We start from the raw sequence: 20,416 nt of genomic DNA on the forward strand, positions 1-20,416 counted from the left end.
TTGATATTTCGAACATTTATCGATTCGCTCCTCGACTTCGCGCCCATGCGATAGGCGGTGTTGGCACATTGAGTTTCTGATATTGTCTATCGCACCAGCCCGTTTCTCCATGACTGCTGTTGCATCACCGCCTAGTGTGCAAGAGGGTCCTCGCTTGGGATGGTACGACTCTGGTAAAGGAGGACAAGGAGCCCTGACTTCAATGAACGACGAAGTTTCACGGATGTTTATGCCCCGGAAGACGATTCAGAGATCCAACTCCTCGTCGTCTTTAGGATCAAACTCCTCCACCTCCACCGTAGTCGCCGGTTCACAAAACGCTCATGCAGTACAAAGTAACAACGCTGAATCTGGTACCTGGTCTTCGAAGAAAAAGTCCTCCCGGAGCATTTGGCCGAGCACTAAGTCTGAACCGGCAACTGGAGTGAGTACCACACGCACGCAGGTGATGCCTGCATTCTCCTCTGGGCCTGGTGCTGCTTCGACCGTGTCCGCTCTCCATCAGCCTTCGTCTATTGTTCCCTCGCAGCACATGCTCCAGTCTTCCCAGCAGAATGGCGTCCGCGCTGGCAGCGCGCCATCAGGGGAGCCGCCGGCCATATTGACGCTTCTGCCAATCAATGGCACCTTTGACAAGAAGCAGATTACTGTTCCTTTTTACCCAGAAGTTTTGCGAATTGGACGACAGACAAATGCGAAAACCGTTCCTACCCATGTGAACGGGTTCTTCGATTCCAAGGTGCTTTCTCGACAACACGCGGAGATATGGGCGGACAAGACTGGCAAAATCTGGATTCGAGATGTCAAATCGTCAAACGGGACCTTTGTCAATGGCCAGCGCCTGTCTCCGGAGAACCGCGAGTCGGAACCACACGAACTTCGCGAAAACGACACCCTGGAGTTGGGGATTGACATTGTCAGTGAGGATCAAAAGACGATCGTCCATCACAAGGTCTCCGCTAAAGTTGAGCACGCTGGGATCTATGGGACCATGCCAAACATCTTCGACCTCACCCTAGGAGATTTGGATCCCGCTTCTGGTAACGGTCTTCTCCCTTCCCCGCTCAGTCAGCCTCTGTCGCATCTCCGAGGGCGCTCCGGGAGCACGATGAGCAATAGAAGCTCGCAAAGCGCTGCGAGCAGTCAACTCAGTGCGTTGCAGCAGCAACGTCAGATGAATTACTGGAATTCTCCAATCTCCATCGAACAGATTGTCAAGCGGCTTACAGTACGTTTGTTGCTCGCTTTTCCTCCAAACGTAGCATCCGACTAATTCTTTTTGCGTCTAGAGTGAAATGAAACAGGCAAAGCAGCAAGCACAAGATCTCCGGCAAACAGACGAATTTTTGACTTCTTTGACGAAACCGGGTCACCAAGAAAAAGAGAAAGCAAAGCACTCGCCACCAGACAGCGGTGTCTCGCGTCAAGTCAACGGCAGACCTAAGATGCCGCGCGTCGATTCGTTCTCAAGATTCTCAGATCCCCCTGCACCACCACCGCAGCAACCACTTCCCGAAAAGCCTGATGCACCACCCCGCACGGGTGCGGATGCATTCTCTCCTCTCAAACGGTCGGATACGGAGAAGCCGAAATTAGGTTCAAATAACTCTCCTGTTTCGCGTGAGTCCAGTCAAATTATGTCTTTGATCGAGGCATTGTCGTCCGCCAAGCGGGAGCTGGATAGTCAGGGTGCCCGTGTAAAGGAATTGGAGACTCTATTGCTACAAGAACGTAACGCACGGGAGTCTGCGGAGGAGAAGGCCAGAAATCTGGAGCTGCAGGCAAAGGGCATCGACGGAAAATCGCTCGAACAGAGTATGGGTTCTCGGTCCGATGATGCGGCGATCAGCGAGAAACACGCGCATGAGCAGCCTGCCAACGCGGAAATGCCTCCTAACTCGGGCTCAGACAAATCGTCCACCTCAGAAACTCTAGCAGACACTCAGGCTTATCATTTGCAACTTCGCCTTGAAATGATGATGGAAGAAATGGAGGAAATGAAGAAGCAAGTCGCAATGTTTAGAAATAGGGCAGAAAAAGCGGAGAGCGAGACGGTGGAAGCACGCAAGTCCCTGGCGGAGATGATCGAGACTCTGCGGCGTGAGCGTGCAGAGAAGTGCGAGATAAGCAACGAATCTGCAGCGCAGGAGATTGCTATTACTCGCGATCTTCCGGCGACTGACGATGCCGGCCATGTTGGAGGCGGAGAAGTCGAGAAGCAAGCACATCCAATTACGACACCGTCATCGTCATATACCAACGTCAATGGTTCTGGCACGGCGTTCGCGAAACAGCCCTTGAAACACGATGTTCTGGAACAGACCAGCCCGTATGCGTCGATGCTTGGAGTGGTACTTCTAGGGGTAGGCCTTATGGCATACCTGAACGGGTGGCAGAAGATGGACAAGTAATTGTCTTGGTTGTCTTCCTCGTCTTTCGGGACCTCGTCTTGAATCATGGTGTTGAGCGCATATGAACATCGTCATCATCTTGTTTGGCCCTCGGCCTTTCCCTCCCTCTTTTTAACCTTTCCTATTGTCTTGTCTTGAGTACTTAGCTTCCCACAGGCGGGTTGGTTCTCTCCTTTTCCTTCGTGTACACTGGTCACGGGCCCTTGATTCATTTCTTATCACTGGTTGCTGGGGTATTTGGTGTTTGCTGTTTTCTTTACTCTCTTTTGACCTGCAGTTATGACATTGCATAACGTGCATCACCGGACCTTTCCACATTTCCTCCTGTTCTAGCGCCCTGTTGGCTCAGTTACGACTTTCTGGCAGCAGTTGGTTTTCTCGTCATTTCATGTTAATGTCTCTTTCTTTTTCTGGGCAGCAGCAAGCCGAGTAGGGCTCACCCTCTGTGTATTAGTTCTATCATAGCAGCATCACTTCCTTTGAATTTTCCGCGAAGCGATGAATGACTTGAGTTCCCTTTTCAGAATGCATAATCATACATTGCCCATCCTTCTGATTGCACTTCTACGAATTCACCAGTATCTCAGTTCTCGAGATTACGATTAAGCTTTACAGCGAGTCTACGCATTCCTCTGTCTGCATTATAATTGCGATCTGAATAGTTGAAAAGTCTGCACTGCACTCGTGGATAGCTTTTACCATTGAATTAAGCATTTTCACCTGTAGCTAATTACAGGTTGCTTGCTTATACGCGGGAGATTCAATCCAAGATCTCCTCCACGGTAGACCAGGGCTATAATCATGATCAAATCTCTCTGATGAGATAGCTCACCACGTTGATGCAACTCTGGCTTTCAATTGCCATACCAAGGTATAGTGCCTATAGGAAGGATATGGCATATTCTTTCCATTTGAAGCAGGATCACCCTTCACGGCCACTTAGATATCGGTCGGCTGCGACTGATTCGGCTACCATCAGGCCTATTGACTAGAATGGTAGCGGAGGCGATGATGTTGTGGGTATGTGTACTAGAGCGTCGGTGAGATAAATGCGGTTGGCGGTATGACGGAGGTCAGGTCGGTATGAATCCTCCTCGGTCTATCACAGTAGACGTGCCCTGCGGAGGAAAGTAGAGAGGACGCCACTTATAGCCACTCGAGGCTAAGGCGAGATACGCAATCTGAGAAGGGGCCTTTCCAGTGCCATATCCGGGAGTGTTCACTTAAGCGCCACGGCGATTTCAACCATGTTGACCCATCGCGTTCGCGTCTCCGGTAGCTCCTCCACACAGGCCGAGGCCAGAGCATTCGCAGCGCGTTTCCTCTTCTTCGTTTCTGATTTCGATACAGGCTGCGCGGGAGCGTCGACAGACTGATCCGGAGCGGGTTGGCCAACATCTTTCTCGTCGTCTTTCTTCGCCTCCTGGGTTTGCTCCTGCTGCAGAACCCGTTCCGCCTCCTCAATCGCTTTCCGCTTCGCCTCCTCGTCTTCCTCGATGTCGTCCACGACAAGCACGCTCCCCGTCTTCACCCGCACCGCATACTCGTTCCCCCGCTCCTCGAACCACCGCCCAACGCTCAGCGCCCTCTCGATCGCCCGCCCCGTCGCCTTGACGAACACCTCCTCCTTACTCAGCTGCTCCTGGCCGCGCGCTACCTCAGCCAGCTTCTGCCGATCCGTCCTCTTGCTACTTGAGAGATTGACCGCCGCGGTGGCGCGTTTTTCGGCCTGTCGGAGAAGCTTCTGGACGCGTTTGACGGCGCTCATGAAGGGGGACTTGGTGGAGACGTAGACGATTTTCGGGACCGAGGCGCCAGCATAGGGGGATGCGACGGGGGCGTGGGGGATAGGGCGTTTTTGGACGCGAGCGTCTGCGGTTGGTTTTGTTAGTGGATTTCGTTCGTTCAGTCAGGTGTTGATCTGGATAGTACAGTACACTTTGGGAGCTTGAGCATGTCTTTGTTCTTTTTCTCGAACTGGAGGGTTTTGACGAGGGGCTGTTTTGCCATGTTGATTATGGGAACGCTCTGATTATTTGACCAGTGTATTTGTTATTACTCCGTGTCTCTTGCTGTGTCTAGATGGCTGACGCTGATGCTACGAATGATGCTATGATCAAAAGTTCATATCGCTGGTCTTGGCACTTCGCGGTGTTGGTGCCTTGGTGCCTTGGTCCGGCCAATCAGGGATATGCTGTCCATAGAAGTGCTTATAGATATCGACGAGCTGTTGGAGTCTTGAAATATCATCAACTTTGTGTAATTATCTGCAGCATCCTGGTAAGTCTATTCTAAAACCCAAGGTTATATAAATACGGAAGTACAGTGTTGCAACAGTCGAATACGGCAAACAATCAATCCAAAGTGCAGCCGATTGCGAGTTATATATCTCACCACCGGCAACACGTCTTTGGTGCACATGCAGCGATTCTGATAAGATTCAAGTAAGACACATACTGCTGCATCATTTGCCTCTACGTGGTTGATCAGAACCCAGGATTCTAGCGGCAATTCAAGGCTTTACTGTTGCTCTTCAAGGTTTGGAGAGTACCACAGGAGTGGATCCGCTCATGGCATCCGTGTCTAGAACATTGCCTACGAATCTAGGTGCTTGAATGATATGATCAAATAGATTAAGGTACCTATCACCCGAAATAACGCCAGGTCTGATTGGTGAGAATCGATGGGATGGGAGACGGGAGCTGCTGATGTCCCTGATCATTTATGCCCAAGCCTCTCCTGCCTTTCGAGTGAAGCAAGAGAGACTATCAGCGCCTTGAAACAAGATGACTTGACTGCAATACGGAATACTTGAAGGACCGTTGAACCTACACTAAAAGCACAAACGCTATCCTCATCCGAATCCGGCGATCCTTCGTCGCACGGCCAGACTCAGATTCAACCTCCAAAAGACTCAGGGTCGCTGGGCCGGCCATTCCGAACGGAACAGTCGAGATATCATCCAATGAGATAAACAGTGCTGCTGATATCGGTATTGTGGAGAATAGACGCGGCGGATCCAATGGTCCGCAAAGTCAACCAGCAAACTTTAAGGTTCTACCTCTTCTAAGATGATGACTTACTGACACAATCAGATTGATTGGTGAGAGGGAGACATGAGCGTCTTGCTGGCTGTACAATGAGGGAGTTTTGAGCAAGGTTTTATCTTTGTCTTGTGTCGGACCTAACGCGGACCGAGCCTTGACATTCATCGATTGCTAAGGTATGAAAAAACGTCGCTAGTATCTAACAGCATCTGCTCGCTCAGTCGCTTCCCCAATATATAGATAATTCGTAAATTCGTAAGAGCCGTTATAGCCGCGTCGATGTGCGCGGATAGTCTCAACGATATGATATGACGACAATTGGAAGGGGGTCAAAAGACGGCTTTCGTATGTAACATGGGAGAGGGGCAGGTGAACATGTTGCGCCCAGGCACAAGCATGGATGCATATTTTCGACTCTTGGCAGCAAATCTATTCTTCTTTTCCACTGCTTGTTGAAGCGTATCGCTCTGGTGAGACTCGCGTGACGATGCACGCACCAATGAATTGGCCTTTTCTGATTCAGGGCCACGAGGTGTGCCTGTGATGGAGCGACGGCGAATCATCGCCTTGACTGTCCTGGCGACTTGTTCTCGGATGGCAGAAATGTCCATCTCGGTCCTAGCATTGGCTCCGTAGTTGGGTCCGTCGTCTTCGTAGTAACTCAGACGGTGCATCTGGCGTCTGCGTTCTTTCTGGGTTGCTTCCATCGATTTGCGAAGGACAGCGGTGTGGCCGACGCAACGACGCAGATTGGGCGACGGAGACGCGGTTTCTTGTTGCAGTTTGTCATGGGACATATTTGCTACCTTGCAAGGCACGGCAGCTTTTCTGGCGATAGGAGGTATGCGAGTATTGATGCGCGAAACTCGGCGGAAAAAGGCTGCGGTAGTCGGGAGTACTTCCATTTCCTCAGAGAGGACATTGGGGCGATGTGATCCAGACATCGCGTTTTGATGCTCCTCTTGGAGCTCACCTAGGTTCAATTGAAGGGTGTGAATTTCATCAATGATAGTTGTTGCTGGATTCGGGTCGTGCAGGGACCAGGGACTTTATATCTTCGTCCAGGAGAATCGATGAAGCTATTAACTTCACAGCCTCCTTCTCAAACAGGACAAGGCCGGATATGACCGATCACTTAGGTTATCATGTATAACTCCACTTTTCGTGGCTGTCCATGGTTCGCGAAGATCATCTTCCTGTCAATTGCTGCGTCCCGCAGGGCTGGACGCCAGCCACCAACTCTGTTGACCTTCAACCGCGAACTGGAGTGGACCCTCTCTCCTCCCTGATTGAGATAATGGTCTATGTGTTTCGAGAGTGGCGAGTAATCAATTTGAGTCCTTGATATCATGACTCGGCCGTTGCCGAGCGCGGTCATGAATAATCCACAATGATAATGGTATTGTCAATGCAAGCCCACGAAATGGCCTTCTTAATTGTCGTAACATCAAGATGATGAAGGGTTGATCTGACCAGCTATAATGCATTGAGTTTGCCGGCAAAATTTCTCTTCCATCTCAGGATGCGTACGGAGCACTATTAAGTACTATGAAGTCATGATAGCATAATGCTCAATGTGAGGCTGTCCAATATGGTTAGAAATGATAGCTATTGATTCACTCACTGCGGAGTCACACAGTCGTTCAGCCCAATACGAGGTCTTTTCAGATGCATATTAATTCTGCCCTCCTTACAGAGACGGATGTTAGAGAAAGCTGGGAAGGACGGGGAAGAAGACTGTTGTCGAAGCCTGAGGCAGCACTTTCCGGCCTCCTCGTAAACTTCTCCCTTGTCGCTTTTGCACCCTTACAGCTCCCCTTTTCGCCAAGGGGGATGTATTGAAATCTACCTTAGCCTTGAAGATGCTCGTGGTATCTTTGATTCGCCTTCGAAATATGACATTTCTCTCTGGTTCTGCATTTCATCGACATTACATTTTGGAATTCGATTTGACGTCCATGAAAGAGTCAAATTTTCACTGTGTACAGCACCTCCATTGATCTCGTTAGCAAGACAGGTTACCCCATTCTAGCGAGATGTCCGACTTGACAACCAGTCTCGAATGTAAACGATCACACAATCAGAGGGCTCCCTAAGCGCTTGCAGGCATGGTAGCTCACGAAAGCACTCTGACAAGCACTCTGACAAGCACTCTGACAAGCACTCTGACAAGCACTCTGACAAGCACTCTGACAAGCACTCTGACAAGCACTCTGACAAGCACTCTGACAAGCACTCTGACAAGCACTCTCATGAGGCGCTACAGCTCGGTCAATAGGGTCTACTCAGTGTCGCTGACACTCCTTAAAGACCTTCGGCCCATTTGTGCTTTTCTGAAACAGTCTTGTGGTCTTGAAGACGCAAAGCATGAATGTGTCACAGCTGACACCATTCTTCCTGGTCTGGTGCCCAAAGGACCAAGTCCTGAAGATCAGTGCCTGTGAAACCATAATTGCTCCACTTGGACCAGCATGCTGCTTGGCGTGGTATCAAGTTATTTATGGTTAAGATGCACGGTCCAACTTAATCGGTTCAATGTTCTGAAGAGAACGGGTGTGAGTCCATCTTCAAGGTGATAGCTGTTCCTCATGAGAGCACCCCATCACCCTGTGCAGGACTGTGACAGGTAGCCTGGCTGACGGACCTCGAAACCACAAAATTGCCGGTGTCCGTTCCAAGAGGGCTTGATGTCATCCACCCTGTGAGCGGGTGACTAGGTAAATCTATCAAGGGCATGAAACGAGAGAGGACCAAGAGATGAAGGCGAGGAATGAAAAGATGGAAAGGGAAACAAACAATATAGGAGAAAGACATCAAAATTTATTTACTGCCTAGCTAGACGTCATAAAGCTGGGCAACGGCAATAAGGATAGATGTTCACTTCAGTCTAAGCTGAAGCATAATGCAAGCTTTCTTTTATCATCCATAGCTTAGTGCATGTCAAATGCCAAATGTCAAATGTCAGTAAGATTTGACTTGGATATAGACGGAATGGCTGTAGCAAGTGGCCATTAAATAATCATCCATAGATGATGAACAGTTATGTCTCTGTTGACTGCTTAGACATTACTTATTCACCATTATAGAAATGTTAGAGTGAGACGCAAAGTCAGATCTGTGTACCTACTTCCTGACAATGAATCTTCAACTTGAGATACACCCTTGATACGTTGTAAAGTATACTGAACTCGTGATGTATCTGCTTTGCCTCATATCCGACTCCTTTGCCTAAACTCAACTTTCGGCTGAAACCCTGATAAACTAATCGTTCAAGGCAGACGCACTAGAACCATAAAAGGCTGTCCCGTCATGCCCGTTTCGGCACGGACTAAGATCCCAAGAAACCGGTTGGAGCGGGGTCCAGGGGCCGAGTCCGACAAGCTGGAGATGCCAGACTTGCTGAGTCACTAGCAGAGCATAAGTTAACTTAGTTAGCATGCTGTTATCAGTAAACTAAAGAGGACATAGGCTTCACAAATCCCGTCGTCTTTGGCACGAGCGTCTGCGTCTCGATGAGCGTTCTAGGATAATATTTCAGCGACCTCCAGACAGGAGTGTCTGCGCAGGATTGGAATGCTTTGTCGGTTGAAATGAGATCAATCCAAAAGGTCGCGGTAGGAGTCTCAAACTTCGGACTCTGGGTTTCGGAACGTCTCCTGCAGCTTGACTGAACATGGGGGCCGAAAGATTTCCTTTCATGGCCACTGACATCAGCTGAAGTTGATCCCTCGATCGTCGAGAGTGATCGACAGCAAAAGATGAAAGATAAACGTTTGGCATTACAGTTTATGGGCCTATGACATCCAACGGTGCTGCAGTCTCGGGGGTCAAATGCCCGATGTTGGCCATTTTTTCGGTATTCGACTCGTGTACTCCGTACGGAATAAAATATGATGCCAGTGTTCAATCATCCGCCCGCCGACTCGATAGGCAGAATAGTATTACTACTGAAAATGTACCATTTCGAAGTGCTGCTCATACGGCGGTTTGAGACAGGTACGCAGTACTCAGCGACCTACCAGTAGTACGCAGGAATCGAACTGCGGAGCCGTTCTTTACACTTGTCTCAGCGCGCAGCACTATGTAATGCTAATTGAGGAAAATTAATCTCAGAAACATCCGGATTCGTGCCTAATGCAGCGTGTCGCACGCAAAATCCAAGATTGATCGCTTGACGCATCATGCAAGACAACGGCACGGCGAAATTTCGAGCAATTGAACTGACTGCTCACTTCGGTTGACTGGAAAAAGAGGAGATGTCCAATTGTGGGCCTGGACTCGAAAGGCGTGGCCGCGTGAGGCAGGAAGTACGTCCTTACGCTAGTAGTGTCTTAGGCTGTTATGAGTCCTAGGAATTAGGTACATACGTACGAGGTCGACGACTCGGCGGTACCTGAACGGACAAAAGGACAACGACGCGCTAGGATGCTGGCGGAACCCAGCACACTGGGGCCGGCACGCAGCTCGCCAACCTACGGGGGTTGTTTGATCCACCTTCATTGACTCAGCCATCCTGATTTGTTCGTCCTGGATGTCTGGTCCGCGCGGAAGGTCGGGAAGCCTGCAAGGTCAAACCGTCAAATAAACCACAACGACGGACTTATCCCTAGCAGGAATGGTTCCTCGTTAGGATGTTTCCAACGGGTTGGATTTATCGAGTCTGGACTTTTTTTGAGTTGGACAGTAGTCACAGTGCGGAGTATTAGTAAATTCATTATTTTCATGTGAAATCTGAACGAACGCCGATTGTAAGGGTTCATATGACGCATGAGAGCTTCCTCCGTTTGCCAGAAGATAGGTGATTGATTTTCTGCGTCACATTGATGGTGTGTGCTCTGCGGGTTTCATCGTACATCAGCCGCGGCGCCGCAAGTCAATGTCAGTCTGTCCGTGCTTCGAAAACAAGTGATTGAGAATAGAAACAAAGCTTCCTATCTTACGTACCTTACATCCATCCATGGATACGTACCTAAGTACGGAGCAGCAGACTGTCAGACCGCAATTGACTATCGTCATTGGGTGGCAGCATCCACCTGGCAGTTTCCACACAGCGGAAAGGCGAAGGCGAAATCTACGGAACTGGAACATAGATCGAAGGATTCGTTAGTCAAAGTCTCAAGAGTTGATGGTTCAGGAATCAGGAAGCAATTAGCACGTAAAACTGATCGACTGGATTGTAATTATTGACCAGTGGGAGGGGCAAAAGTGGGACGGCAAAGAGAGTCCAGAAGCCTCGATCAGCTCTTCCTTGTAATAATTAATGAACCCGATCAGTGCGCTGCTTATTAGTATGAGGATTATTAGTCCGATCCACCCATTTTCCCTCGGAAGCCCGTCCATAACGCAGTTACCATTTATTCCTGGTTCTTCCTCTTTCCCCTCCTTCAGTCTATTTTGATGATGTTGTTTTGGAACTGGTGATTGATAGATATTATTATTCCAATATTGTTGTTGTTGTTGTAATTGTCTCACTTCCACGCGACTGCGTCTGCGTCTGTCTTATTCTTTGTTCTGACGCCACATTCGTTGCTTCTCACTCTTCGCCGTCGCTGGATCTCAAAATTTCCGTTCTATTCATTCTTTGACTCGCAAGACTTGGTTTTGGATCTATCCAAAATACAAAGCACCAAATCTCTTTGGCTTCTTTTAGCGCACTGATCCTCGATCACTGTTTGCTTTATTGCTTTGACAGCATCCCCGCCGAGTTTATCGACTCTTCGTCATACAAAGCACACCACCTGTTTTTGATCCAATCTTTATCGGCATCTTTCGAGTACTCCAACAGCTTGATTAGGACTCGAAACAAAGAGGACCCAGAGGGAAACGAAAGTTAAATTCGGCTTTCAATCAATTGACTTGACCAGCGGAGATCAAGCAAACCGGAACTTCTCCCGTTTGCCTTCCTATAGACGCTTTTCCCCCCCTCACGCCGGAAGGAACCCAAGGGATAGCACTTCTCACTTGCGCTCCTCTCCCCAGTTTAGCAACCCTTCATCCGCTTTGGTCAATTGCTGTTTTCGAGGTGCAGTTTCGTGGTATGGAGTTGCGGGTTTCACAGGTTACACGCGAGTGATACCAGCCGTCTTTGCGATCCGCGTTTTCGGTACTATTTGGATTGACTCTTCTACCTGCATCTCCATCACGTCGCACACACATCCCCTGAACGTATAGTACGGGGTTGATTTACTCAGGACATTTCCTGACCTGCAGTCCTTTTAAAACCCGCTCCTTTCCGACAGATTTCGTTCTGGATTCCAACGAGTTCCAATCGACCATCTGACTCTCCATTCTCTTCCTTATCGACAAACATGGCACATTTGGAAGAACGTCCGAGCGGCCTAGATGGCTCTGCCTGGACCTGGATCTTCGACCACTGCCTACGTTATCCTGAAACCTACGAGATTCCGCTTCGTACTATGTACGCGCTGAACTGCAACCCGACCAGACAACCTAGCTCGGGAACCCGCACCCCCGAAACTGCTTTCTCAAATCGCTCCTCCAGCTCGTCCAAAGCCTCCATCTCCTCTCAGGACTTCATCTTGGATCCGGCTGCGGACTTCAGGGCACAGCTGACTCATCATATTGCTCGAATGCCATCCCAGCCCTGCTCCCTACCGCCAAGTTTCGTGACCTCTTTCCTTCGTCGCTGTTTCGCTCCTCAATTGGACGAGGTTGATTTTCCTCAAGCCTTGACCGCCTTGGACTATCTAAAGGACCTAGAAAATCGCCGGAGAAGAGAGGTTGCGGCTGCCTTACAGCGACTGAATATCCATCCCGACGACCTCAAGGAAAAGACCGAGCTAGCAAAGAAATATCCGGGGGTCCTCACATGGATCGAATCGATTAATGTTCAAGGTCGTAGAGTTGAAGCTCTCTACACTCAGATCTACCTCGGGCTTCGCCGCTGGGTATGCTGGTTCCTCTCTTATCCTTGATGACTACTTTCCTTTGCTGACATGGTTCGCCAGATCTTGATCAATGAGATGTTGTTGGCACCATTCAACAAGGCCAATTGCATTGCCATGCTGAACACGCTCTTCCCTCCTGTGACGGAAGCGACGGTTACGCCCACTTCTCAGCTGACTCCGCAAATCCTCAAATCTCAGCGTGACGGATTTTTCCGATACATATCTGCTTTTGAGACCAACGGTAGGCAGATACTAGACAAGGTGATTACCCAGGGAGCACCCGAAGGTGAAGCGAATGGATGGCCATTGGTTCGGGAAGCCCTGGACAAGTATCTGCGAATTGCCAATGAGATCATCGACGAGTGTGGGCTGGTGAACGGTCCTTCCAGCTTCGAAGAACGAGAGGACCCCGCACCTCGTGGCCACAAGAGTCGGAAAGTCGACTCCGGCATCAGCTTCGGATCGACCGACAAGCTTCCCCCACCTTCGATCCGCAGTGGCAACAGTAATGAGGACATTTTGGACAAGCCTCTTCCACCACCGCCGGAGAAACAGCCTCCCTTTAAAGCGGGTGGTTCGGCCCTTGATCGACTGGCCCGCGAACTTCGAAAGCTCGGGGACGTTGGAAAGGCCAAAAGTCTCAAGAAAATGAGGTCTACAAGTGCCCTCAGTATCCGTCCAGAGAACCTCCCTAGTCACGCGCCAGATGAAGAATCGTACTTCGACACGGATGAACTGAAGCGCAGGAATCTGATTTGGGAGGCTACCACTCGCAAGCGAACTCATTCAAAACAATCGAGCTCTGATTCTCGATGATTGTTGGATTTATATGTACTGCACTCGCATTTTCTTTCCAAAAGCAACGGAGGGACGGAGAAAAGCGTGGGTCTGGAGTATTGGTCGTATTCGGAGTTTGTTTTTCTCTTTTTGTGGCTTTAATGTTCATATGAAGTTTCAGGATGTATTTGTCTTTGCTTTTGTCTTCGGCATCTGGGTCGGCTTAGCATGTCTTTGATGGGAGGATTGGCGTCTGGAAAGCGTTTGATACTGCACAAAATGTACCTAGAGAAGACTTGTTGCACGACTACCAGCTTATGATACACATGTTTTATGACCATATTTGGCAGGATCAATTCAAACTTGTTGTCGAACATCGTTCTGAGCTTGTAGAAACGATAGATGGCCCAAAATATCTCATTTCTTGTACTACCATCCCTTTGCCTTGGCTGTTAAAGATGAAGGAGCCATGCTGCCTTGAGAAGATGGCTGAGCCGTACCACTTGTCATTGTTTTCCTATATTCATCTGTTTCCACCATATGAAGCAATGATAATGGTCACTTCTGTCTTTGGATCGTAAGGAATACTACAGCTCGAGCTGCTGCTTGGAGGTATTCCGAATAGTAGAAAACATAGACTTGCATCAGGTATACCCCGATCGAAAAACACTCGAATGCACCAGAGCAGCTGGCTGTGAATCTTCCAAATCTTTCTTCAATTTAAACCCTTAGGCCTGGAGAAACACTTGTCTTTCTCTTTCAATTCCTGGACTCTCACTTTTCTTCTTGCGTCATCAAAATACAACTCAACGGGCATCACACGCACCGTGGTAATACTCATAACTCATCTCCATGCCATCATCTACGAATAACCTTACGTCTCCTGAAGTCAAGGCAAAACTCAGGCCCAAGCTGAAAGGATACGGAGCTCGCAATGATGAGGATGACACGGTCCGCCTCCTTGAGACTTGCTACATGTTCTTGCCACCCGACGGACAGAAAAATCTCTATAACGATATTTGGGCTTGTCAATCTAATGACGAACTTCACGAACTAGCTGAGACCCTCGACATTGGGCTCATTCGGCCTCTCCTAGCCAACGCGAACCACACCCCTGAACTCAGCTCTTCTTATTCTGCAGAGGAAGACACAATCGACCTCGTTAGTCCAGACTACCGAAAAGTACTTGAACGACTGCGGAAAAAATGCCTTCAGCGAGATGGAAATAAATGCGTCATTTCCGGCACTTACGACCAGAACTCGAACCCTCTAGACGAAGCTCTCACGGGTCCTCTAGAAGCCGCACACATACTACCGTCCGTACTAGGAGGCCCCAAAGACGAGAGGAAGGCGTTGTCAGACGTCTGGGCAAACCTCTACCAATACTTTCCTGCTCTGCGGTCTCGACTCAAGTTCACATTGGAGGACATCAACCGCGAGCATAACGCGATGATGATGTTATTCCCGCTTGATCGCGAATTCAAGGCTTTCAGATTGATATTAGAGGCCACGAGCACTCCAAACAGTTACCGAGTCAAAACGCTTCCGCACTTTGCTACGGCGTACAGAGGCTTTCTACCGGCAGATCGATTGGTCACTTTGACGAGTCAAAGCAAGCGGTGTCAGCCACCGAGCCCTATTCTGTTGGCCGTGCATGCTGCGATCGGGAACATCCTGCATGCTTCTGGGCGCGGAAAGATAATTGCAAATGTTATGGAGGAGGCGAGGGAGGATTGGGCGTGTATGGCTGGGGACGGCAGTACAGATGTAGGAGAGCTCCTCTCCGTTACCAGCTTGGCTCTCTTAACCTCAAGCGACCGGACCAAGCGTCACCAGAACGGACAAAGACGAGGGAAAAGACGCAGTTCGCCTCCGGAAGCAGACGTTGTCAGGAAGAAGAAGGGTGATATTCTTGGAGGAAACGATGGAATTTAGACACTGATCAACTCAGCTACCCCTTGCAAGGCACTGGGCCATAATGAACAGCATAGGCGATAGAGCAACAACAGCCACCAAAATGCAGCGATTTCAATGCTGCGGATATAGCAAGTCAGAGGCCAAGCTGTTCTACTTCAAGAAACGCAGGTACAGTCCCAGCTGCCTTACTTTGTACAAAACAATGCAGTTTCATGAAGTGGTGGAAATAACCGGCCAATAGGAAGCTTCTTCTACACGGAAGTTCTGCGCTAGTGGCCGCTGCGCCGCCCGTAGGAGCTCTCAGCAAGGTGGCCTGAAGAGCATCCTGTAGATATGTAACGAACGAGGTAACTTGCTTACAGGCTCCTCTCTTTGAGACGGAGATAAATGCTTCTCTTTATGCCTGATTAAGATTACCCATTTTACCTGCCTGTACGCTACCTGCAACCCAACATCGAGCTTGAACCGTCGGCCCGTTATGCTTGCTATTCGGCAGCTGTTCCACTAGCAACTTGATAAACTGTTCGAAAAAGAAGCTGTGGATTATAAGTCTCGCTTCAATCATGGCTATTGGCTTAGGCTCTGTCACCTCATGGCGGCTTTGCCTTGTAGTACTGGCTGCGTTGACCTCTGTGGTCCGTGGAAGCCCCTCTGTCAATGTTGCTTTACAAGCATCATTCGATTCAGCACCGTATATTCTAGAGTTATTGTAAGCAAGCCCAGCCATCCCATTCCGTATGCTTATAGCTTGCTTATCATAAAATTAGAGAAACAGCTGCGGAGGAGAATTCAACGTCCTACTTCCCCCTACTCGATCGTATCGCGGAGGGAACCTTTGACGACGCCACCACAGAAAAGCAGCTTTATGACCGTTTCCTGCAAGTCGTCTATGATGATGGACATCTCAGCACGCCGGAACTTCTGTCGTCGTTCAAGCTGTCTCTGGCGATTCGATCGGCGGCCCCTCGAATCACTGCGCACTATCAGTTCTATAATGCGTCGGTCCAACATTCTTTGATGGCGGCGCAAGATGCGGCATGTCCTGTATGGGTTCACTCGGAGGGTAAACAGTATTGCTCCTCCAGCATGGAGCGTGCCCAGCAGGACGTGATGGGAGAGTCGTGAGTTGCTATTGTTCTTGAATGTGGGTTTACGGGTGCCTAACATACTATGGTGCGCAGAGATCCGCGAGAACTCCCCTTCGATCGAGTGCTAGGCGATATATCGCTTCCACCGGCCATTCTGTATGCGGATATTGCATCCCCCATGTTCAGGGATTTCCATCAGACCTTGAGTGCGCTCTCCAAGGAAGGACAGATCTCGTATCGCGTGCGCTACCGACCGCCTCAGCATTGGATATCTCGTCCCCTCTTTGTCTCTGGCTATGGTGTCGAACTTGCCCTCAAGCGGACGGATTATATTGTGATTGATGACCGTGATGCTGAGAAAAGGAGCCAAAAGGACTCGGGGAGTGCTGAGTCGGCCAGCGCGGAGGAAGAATCGCCTGACGATTTGAGACCTCTCTCTTCCTCAGAAGTGGCCCGCCTCGGTCTGAACACGGTCAGCTATGTGATGGACGGTGAAGACCCCTTGGATACGCTTGCGAGGATTTCGCAGGACTTTCCCAAGCACTCCGCCAAGATTGCGGCCTACAATGCGTCAGCCGCTTTGCTGAAAGATATCCGTACGAGCCGACTTGGAATGCTTCCTTCAGGCGCCAATGTCATGTGGATCAATGGCGTTCAGATTGATCCTCGTCAGATAGATGCATTCTCACTTTTGGATCACCTCCGTCGCGAAAGAAGACTAATCGACAAATTTCGGGGCATTGGACTTTCTGCTCAGGAAGCTGTCGATTTGCTCTGCCATCAGACCCTCGGAGAGACACTGGCGAAGGATTCCCCTCCGCGTTACAACTACCGGGACGCAATTGAGGGCGGCGGCGTGATCATCTGGATGAACAACCTGGAAAAGGATACAAAATACCAATCATGGCCAAACGACCTCTCAGCAGTAAGCTTCCACCTTCAGTTCCCTGTGCGAATAGCGTACTTACCGTGAGCAGTACCTTCAGCCCATGTACCCGGGCCAACTCCCCGCTGTGCGGCGTGATGCGCATAATATTGTCGCCCCTGTGGATCTCACTAGCTCTGATGACATGGAGCTAGTCGTCAAAACTCTTCAGGTGTTTGTCAAGAGGAAGATCCCAGTGCGATTTGGTTTGGTCCCTCTTGCTTCGTCTCCGGGAGCCGTCGCGCAACTCAAAGTCGCTCATTATCTCCATGAGACCTTTGGCCTGGCCAGTCTGATCCAGTATTTGGAAGAGGTATGTCGCATCAGGTGTCATTTGGTCGTCTGTGTGCTAATGATAAGTAGTCCGCAGCCAAGAAGAAGATAGGGTCTCCGGACAAGGCCACCTTCCAACATGCCACCAAGGATCGAACTCCGCGGCCCAATAAGCAAACTCGGTCATTCGAAGAGATTTTGAAGAGCGGTGAGCTTGAGACTCTGGTTTCCCGGACCAAGCAATACCAGAACCGACTTGCAATCAAGGGCGACGCGCCATATATCTTGGTGAATGGAGTCTTCGTTCCTCGGGACGACAACTGGCCTCAGGAAATGAGTATGAGGGTTGGGCGCGACTTGCAGACTATCCAACAAGGAGTCGTGGATGGATCTATCGAGGAAGATACCTGGCTTCCCGAACTTTTCCTCTCGGAAGCATTCGATCGCCGCAACCCCTTGATAATCCCCGAGGATTCAAAGGATATCCGTATTGTGGACATCTCGAAACTAGCAGAGTCTAGGGGAGAGTCCGCTGATACCCTTCGCATTGCATCCGAGACGGATCCACTGGACAGTAAGCACTTGATCGTTGTCGGGGACTTTGACTCCGAGAACGGCCTGAAGTTGCTGGTTGAAGCTCTTGAACTTCGAGAGACACACGGCGAAGTGGAGATGGTTTTGATTCATAACCCAGCTCCTGATGTAGAGACGGAAAGCGGATCTATCTTGGTCTATAACTCGTTGATGGGGACAGACAAAGTGGATGCTTCCCGAGTTCTAGCCGATTTGAAGACTGCGAAAATCACCAACTTTCCTGAAACAGAGGCTAAAAAAATGTCCCAGTTTTGGGAGGCGCAGCAGGCCTTGGCTAGAGGCCTTGGATTTTTGCCTGGAACGAACGGCGTCGTTGTCAACGGCAGAGCGATTGGGCCTCTCCCAGATGGATCGACGCTATCTAAAGAAGATCTGGACGGACTTCTGACCTACGAACAGACGAGGAGAATAGGTCCAGTTGCAAAGGCTGCAAAGGATCTTGGTTTGGAGTCGAAACTCTCTGGCCCTCTTGCGCTTGCCGAACTTAGTTCTCTTGCAGCTCTTTCGACTGTGTCTGACGTCCCTGAGGGCATTTTTGAACAAATGTCCAACATCAGAATGGATTTGTTCAAGAAATGGAACGATTTGCGGTCTGTCATAACTGTTTCGACTTCTGAAGATCCAGCTATCATCATCGCTGCTTCTATTGATCCTACATCGGAAACAGCACAAAGGTGGCTGCCAATCTTGAAGGTGCTCTCGAAATTAGCCGGTGTCCGGGTCACATTGGCACTGAACCCACGTGATGAGATCCAGGAGCTACCAACGAAGCGATTCTATCGCTATGTCTTGGACTCGGAGCCATCGTTCAACGACGATGGAACTCTTGCAAGGCCCACAGCCACATTTTCTGGCGTGCCGGTGGAGGCACTTCTCACTCTGGGCATGGACGTCCCATCCCCCTGGCTCGTTGCTCCTAAGGAATCGATCTACGACCTGGACAACATCAAATTGAGCTCCCTGAAACCAGGTGCCAATGTGGACGCCATCTACGCACTGGAACACATCCTGATTGAAGGACATTCGCGGGATGTCACAGTCAAGACTGCCCCCAGGGGAGTTCAACTAATTCTCGGCACCGAAGACAATCCTCACTTCGCTGATACTATCATCATGGCGAATTTGGGTTATTTCCAGTTCAAAGCTCAGCCGGGACTGTGGAAGATCAACCTTAAACCTGGCCGCAGTCAGCGCATTTTCAACCTTGACAGTGTCGGCGGCCAGGGGTACAGTCCACAACCGGGTGATGAGAACAACGAGGTTGCACTTCTCTCCTTCCAAGGGAAGACTCTATTCCCTCGCCTGTCGCATAAGAAGGGCCAGGAGATGGAAGATGTCCTAGATACAGGCGTCAAGTCAGGCTCAGCGATGGACTACGTGTCTAAGGGCTTCAACTTCGCTCAGGGTGTACTCTCAAGCGTAGGTGTCGGTTCTAAAGATGGTTTGGCTGAGAAGCAGGCGGACATCAACATTTTCTCTGTGGCCAGTGGTCACTTGTACGAGCGAATGCTGAACATCATGATGGTCTCCGTGATGCGAAACACCAAGCATACCGTCAAATTCTGGTTTATCGAACAATTCCTCTCGCCTTCGTTCAAATCCTTCCTTCCCCATCTGGCGAAAGAATATGGCTTTTCGTACGAAATGGTCACATACAAATGGCCGCACTGGCTTCGCGCGCAGCGGGAGAAACAGAGAGAAATCTGGGGATATAAGATTCTCTTCTTGGACGTCCTTTTCCCGCTTTCACTAGATAAGGTCATCTTCGTGGATGCCGATCAAATCGTCCGCACGGATATGTACGACCTCGTCTCCCTAGATCTCGAGGGCGCGCCATACGGCTTCACACCCATGTGCGATTCCCGCGAGGAGATGGAAGGCTTCCGCTTCTGGAAGCAAGGATACTGGAAGAACTTCCTCCGCGGTCTCCCCTATCACATCTCAGCACTGTACGTGGTAGATCTAAACCGCTTCCGGGCCCTTGCGGCCGGCGACCGTCTTCGCGGACAGTACCAGATGCTCTCGGCCGATCCCAACAGTCTGAGTAATCTCGACCAAGACCTGCCGAACCATATGCAGCATCACATCCCGATCAAGAGCCTTCCCCAGGAGTGGCTGTGGTGCGAGACCTGGTGCTCTGACGAGTCGCTCAGCACAGCCAGAACGATTGATCTATGTAATAACCCGCAAACGAAGGAGCCCAAACTGGACAGGGCCCGAAGACAGGTTCCTGAATGGACGAAATATGACGATGAAATTGCAGCATTGGCGGAAAGAGTCGCCTTGGAGCAACGACGACAGCAGGAGGAAGAAACGGAGTCTGCAGACCAAGACGAGGAGTCTGGTTGGGAAAAGGATGAACTCTAGTATACAGCTTCTTGCTTCATATCAGGACTTACCTCAATATAAATGAGGCCTGCAGCTCCCACTTTTGGTTCTTGATCGCCCTTAGAAGAGAAATGTCGAATTAGAGACA

The 20,416-nt window shown here is 49.9% G+C and overlaps 6 protein-coding genes across 6 annotated transcripts; 4 read left to right on the forward strand and 2 right to left on the reverse strand.

Annotated features, from left to right (window-relative positions):
* Nucleotides 1–109: 109 nt before the first annotated feature.
* On the forward strand, nucleotides 110–2,411 carry ALT_4610 (FHA domain-containing protein; the record flags this gene model as incomplete). The annotated part of the gene is made up of 2 exons (XM_033558994.1): nucleotides 110–1,228; nucleotides 1,290–2,411. 2 exons carry the CDS (start codon nucleotides 110–112, stop codon nucleotides 2,409–2,411), a joined length of 2,241 nt encoding a protein of 746 aa, XP_033414885.1.
* Nucleotides 2,412–3,630: 1,219 nt separating this feature from the next.
* Nucleotides 3,631–4,421, reverse strand: ALT_4611 (ribonuclease P subunit p20 family protein; the record flags this gene model as incomplete). The annotated part of the gene is made up of 2 exons (XM_033558993.1): nucleotides 3,631–4,283; nucleotides 4,349–4,421. 2 exons carry the CDS (start codon nucleotides 4,419–4,421, stop codon nucleotides 3,631–3,633), a joined length of 726 nt encoding a protein of 241 aa, XP_033414884.1.
* A 1,366-nt stretch (nucleotides 4,422–5,787) lies between these two features.
* On the reverse strand, nucleotides 5,788–6,402 carry ALT_4612 (uncharacterized protein; the record flags this gene model as incomplete). Its single annotated transcript, XM_033558992.2, has 1 exon — nucleotides 5,788–6,402. One exon carries the CDS (start codon nucleotides 6,400–6,402, stop codon nucleotides 5,788–5,790), a length of 615 nt encoding a protein of 204 aa, XP_033414883.1.
* A 5,364-nt stretch (nucleotides 6,403–11,766) lies between these two features.
* ALT_4613 (uncharacterized protein) lies at nucleotides 11,767–13,182 on the forward strand (the record flags this gene model as incomplete). Its single annotated transcript, XM_033558991.2, has 2 exons — nucleotides 11,767–12,366; nucleotides 12,427–13,182. 2 exons carry the CDS (start codon nucleotides 11,767–11,769, stop codon nucleotides 13,180–13,182), a joined length of 1,356 nt encoding a protein of 451 aa, XP_033414882.1.
* An 813-nt stretch (nucleotides 13,183–13,995) lies between these two features.
* Nucleotides 13,996–15,078, forward strand: ALT_4614 (HNH endonuclease signature motif containing protein; the record flags this gene model as incomplete). The annotated part of the gene is made up of 1 exon (XM_033558990.2): nucleotides 13,996–15,078. The coding sequence occupies one exon, from the start codon at nucleotides 13,996–13,998 to the stop codon at nucleotides 15,076–15,078; it is 1,083 nt and encodes a 360-aa protein (XP_033414881.2).
* Nucleotides 15,079–15,623: 545 nt separating this feature from the next.
* On the forward strand, nucleotides 15,624–20,307 carry ALT_4615 (putative UDP-glucose:glycoprotein glucosyltransferase; the record flags this gene model as incomplete). The annotated part of the gene is made up of 5 exons (XM_033558989.2): nucleotides 15,624–15,769; nucleotides 15,828–16,181; nucleotides 16,242–17,073; nucleotides 17,126–17,386; nucleotides 17,437–20,307. The coding sequence occupies 5 exons, from the start codon at nucleotides 15,624–15,626 to the stop codon at nucleotides 20,305–20,307; spliced, it is 4,464 nt and encodes a 1,487-aa protein (XP_033414880.2).
* Between the last annotated feature and the right edge of the window lie 109 nt (nucleotides 20,308–20,416).

The sequence above is a fragment of the Aspergillus lentulus genome, assembly GCF_001445615.1.
Source record: "Aspergillus lentulus DNA, contig: Alt08, strain: IFM 54703, whole genome shotgun sequence".
Taxonomy (NCBI): domain Eukaryota; kingdom Fungi; phylum Ascomycota; class Eurotiomycetes; order Eurotiales; family Aspergillaceae; genus Aspergillus; species Aspergillus lentulus.